General features: G+C 38.2%; 1 protein-coding gene across 1 annotated transcript; it reads right to left on the minus strand.

Moving 5' to 3' along the window:
* Window positions 1-327: 327 nt before the first annotated feature.
* Window positions 328-2,911, minus strand: rps17 (ribosomal protein S17). Its single transcript, XM_015012847.2, has 5 exons — window positions 2,870-2,911; window positions 1,544-1,695; window positions 796-901; window positions 625-690; window positions 328-443 (listed from the first exon to the last, which is right to left on the minus strand). Exons 1-5 carry the CDS (start codon window positions 2,870-2,872, stop codon window positions 366-368), a joined length of 405 nt encoding a protein of 134 aa, XP_014868333.1. The 5' UTR covers window positions 2,873-2,911; the 3' UTR covers window positions 328-365.
* Between the last annotated feature and the right edge of the window lie 1,070 nt (window positions 2,912-3,981).

Below are 3,981 nucleotides of genomic sequence, written 5' to 3' on the forward strand. Positions count from 1 at the left end.
TAGATTTAAGAAACTGCTTAAATCTAGAAATCTAGTGGCTCACTGCCCAGTGTCAGTGAGCCACTGACACTGGGCAGTGTCAGTGGCTCAAAGTTCAGATGAAGGTACACTTTCATTTGGAAATCAAGGACCCAGAATCTAGAAGAAGAGTTGAACAGCCTGAAATCCAGAAGAAGGTAATCCTCACTTGCCGAGTCACAACTTTTCATTTTAGAAGCTGCTGACTAGCCTACAGAAACAGAAATTTTACTTAAAATGGCATCTGATGCACATGGATTTTTGTAGGCATTTTTTATAATTTTCTAGAGGATAAAACTGAGAAACCAGTTCTAATTCCATCTCTTTATTCAGATGCCGACATGATTTTACAATCCTCGTGGTGTTTTGAAGTTCATTCCCACAGTTGGCTGAGTGACCTGAAGCTTGGACAGGCCACCAAAGTCCTAGGAAGAAAAACATGTGGACTTCAACAGAGTAATGAATCGCCTTAAGATGTTCCACTCTGAAACTTTTTAATTCTAGTTGTATGAGCAGCACATGTCTGTCAAGACTGAGGATTGAGTTGAAGTACTTCCCAAACAGCTATATTTGGAATATCAATATGGTTTTAGATTTCAGGCTTACCAGCATCTTGAGCATTTCTTTTGTATCTGGATCCACCTCGATGATCTCCTGGTCCAGAGCTGAAATCTGCAACACGCCACAAGCTCTGGTCAGAACACTGGGCCTAATAGAGTAACTTTTGACACCACTGGTCCACTGTGACCTAAGCTTATGACAAAATGGCTTCTGTACCTCGGGGACATAGTTGTCCCTCCTCTCCCTCTCCTCCTCTTGCAGCTTGATGGAGATTCCTCTGACGGGACCGCGCTGGATGCGTTTCATCAGGTGCGTCACATAGCTGAGACACAACAGAGCGCATGATTACAAGAATAAGCTTGGAAAAAACAAAAACACTTTGGACTTTGATACTTCCTAAAATTTATCATGCAGCATATTAAGCCTCAACTGTCCAACCAGAGACAGTGGGGAAAAAAATGCTAAGACCAACATGCTCCAGTGCTCCCTCTGCTGGTCCAAGCCAGACCCATCTCCTCTTCTGTGATCATAAAGTAACCAGTGTTTGAATGTGTGCTCTTCCAATTTCCTGATCCAGTTTGGAGAAACTCCATAATAAGGATGCCATTCTTGAGTTAGGCCACTCCTGACCCATTGCCTAAGGTGAAAAAGGGCTGGTCTAATGCGCATTGGTTCAACATCGTACATGAGGATGAATGGAAATGTAGCATTTTATTTGGAAGTAAAGGTCCCAGAGTGAGAAGGAAGAGTGGAGATGCGCAAAACCCAAGTTTCTAAAGGTCTACAGAGAAAGTTGATGATGGGGCGCCATGTTTTCTACTGGTGGTGCAGTAACTCATCACAATCAACCGTGATCATTTTTCAAATGTTAAATAGACTTGTAGACAAAAAGAGGAACAGATCCATACACTAGTAACATTCTGAAACCATCACACAAAACAAAAATAGATCAAATGTTACAAACCCTGCAACTTTGTTTCTCAGAGGTTTGCTGGGGATGATGGCGATCTCCTCACACACTCTCTTGTTGGTGTGGAAGTCATTGCCCAGGCGTGTGTAGTATTTCTCAATGATGACCCTGGCGGCCTTTTTCACTGTTTTGGTCCTGACTCGTCCCTGAAGAGAGAAAATAAAAGCCTTCAGTGCACGTACAAGGAAGTGATATTTTTAGAATTTAATTTTTTAAAAATGAAACATATTACATGGATTTATTGCAACAGAAATTGATTTCTGCCAACTGTTCGTTTCTGTTGATTATAGCTTACAGCTGATGAAGATACATAAAAACATAATTACATAAAAACTGATTCTGTTTACAGACAGCATACTGAAAATAATACCAGTATATGAACTTTGTTTTTTTTACTGCATCCTTTCAGCGTGGCATGAGTTTCTGCTGAGGTGTTCAAAAAAATCTGGATTTAATTACAGCTTGTAGACAATATTATTGCCTCTGGTGTAATATTTTCCCCCACAGATTCTTTTAGTTTATGTCAGGTTAGTTAGATAATGTAACAGTTTTTTCTTCCACTCCACTTTCTACAGTTCTCTCCACTGTCAGCTTTTACAGCAATGACCTTTTGTGGTTTATCCTCTTGGCAGAGGGGGTTGGTGTCTTCCCCATTATTGTGCGATTTCTGCATAAAGTAGCCTTGCTATGCAATGTTTAAAACATATTTTAGAGAACTGAAGTTTGTTTTTACTAGATGTTAAAAAATGTATTACTGTGTACAATTCATTATTTTTAATTTTTAAAAAAAATCACAATATTGTACTCCAATTTACTAAAATGCACATAGAAAATAGTCAAGCAAACATTTTTATCACCTGTATCTTTAACTTTATATCTAATCTTTAAATTAAACTCTAATCCAGATGGAAGTGGACAGTAAAATAATGTTTACAAGTGAAAATAGGCTGACCTTGGTATATGCCGCTATATATACAAAATTTCTTAAGCAATTTTTAATTTTATACCAACTGAACACAACGTAAACGTTTGACGCAATCGCTTTGTGACTATGTAATTTTTTGTGTGTTTATAGATAAAATGACTGAATAGGAGCAAAAAGTGCAACTGCTCCTCCGGGTCGCTAATAAGAACAGGGACATAGTTTACGTGTTTAATGTGTATTCCCCTCTACTAACGTTGTCAAAATCCAGTCGTAGATGCTCTTTTAAATAGATAAATACGGAGTGGGGGTCGTCAGTTTTCGGTGAGTGGACATGTAAGGAGGATTGGGAAGGATTGTGCCCGAAGTCGAAGTGAAAAGTTCTCTGTGGTACCCACCATGTTGGCTCTGACCGGTGGAAAAGAAACGCCGCAACGTGACACCGGATGTTTATAGTTAGAGGCTGCAAACAGGCGCTGCAAAGCTGAAACCATCACCGCCACCTAGTGGTGGGAGGAGAGAAACGACGTGATAAACCTTTCATTTCAGTGAACATTGGAATTAAAGGTTTGTTTCACTCTTAAAAACGAAAAGAAAACCTTCTCTCCATGTCAGACCGAGAAAGGACCGAATTAGTTATGCAAGAAATTAGTAAAATGTTTACAAATGACATTTTCATGGGGATTATTTAGACTTTTAAAGCTACTAAGCAGGCTTTTCTGTACATCACTTTATTTAGTCATCTATGGAAAAACAACGGTGGCTTTTTCTCATTACTATTTAGTTACTATTTGTATTTAATCAACATAAACTCTAACTTCCCCTCCAAAAAATGTAATGCACACGTCCTTCTAGTGAGTTTTTTTTCCTTCTTTCTTCCAGTGTTTTTAATCCAATTTCTCCTGTTGATTGCAGCAAAAGTATATGAGCCACATTAAACATGATTTTCAGAAATTTTATAAAATGTAGAAGCATATTGTGTGACGGCAACCTAGGCAGGATCAGTGAAAAGTTGTTGGGGTTTATTAATGCTCGTTCTACAGAACTGACTGGGATTTAACTAAAACTAAGACTATTAATAGAAAAACTGTTGACAGAAGGGACACCAATGTGCCATGGAAAAGATTAGCTCTTTCCTACTCAATAAATGTAGTCACATTAATGGCTTGATTTCTCTAAAATGTGTGAAAGATTGTGCAACAAATGTAATAAATTATAAGTGCACTGATTGCACTTTTCATGCCGATCATCGATCTTTAAAAAGCCTGATCAGCACATTCAGATTTTGTCTGATACTGTACTTTTTTTTTTGAGAAGTTGGCAACAGTGACCTTGTAGACAGTTCTGTCACAAGGTCAGTTTCTCTCATAGCAGACTCTCTCTCACTCTCTTAAGGAAATCGAGACCGATTTATGAGTTCATCCCTGGTAATAAATTATATGCAGGCTGAAATCCATTTACAAAACTTTACCACAAATTTCTAAAAAATAATTATCACAAGTAGACTGAA

Source organism: Poecilia mexicana, unplaced genomic scaffold (genome assembly GCF_051168715.1).
Source record: "Poecilia mexicana isolate PSO_F unplaced genomic scaffold, ASM5116871v1 scaffold_3, whole genome shotgun sequence".
In the NCBI taxonomy this organism is placed as follows: domain Eukaryota; kingdom Metazoa; phylum Chordata; class Actinopteri; order Cyprinodontiformes; family Poeciliidae; genus Poecilia; species Poecilia mexicana.

Bases quoted from the DNA above. Each gene is read 5' to 3' on its own strand.
- rps17 (XM_015012847.2), bottom strand. The intron at 691-795 runs GTACAGAAGCCA...GGCGTGTTGCAG, and splicing joins GGGACAACTATGTCCCCGAG to ATTTCAGCTCTGGACCAGGA. The intron at 444-624 runs GTAAGCCTGAAA...TTTTCTTCCTAG, and splicing joins AAGAAATGCTCAAGATGCTG to GACTTTGGTGGCCTGTCCAA.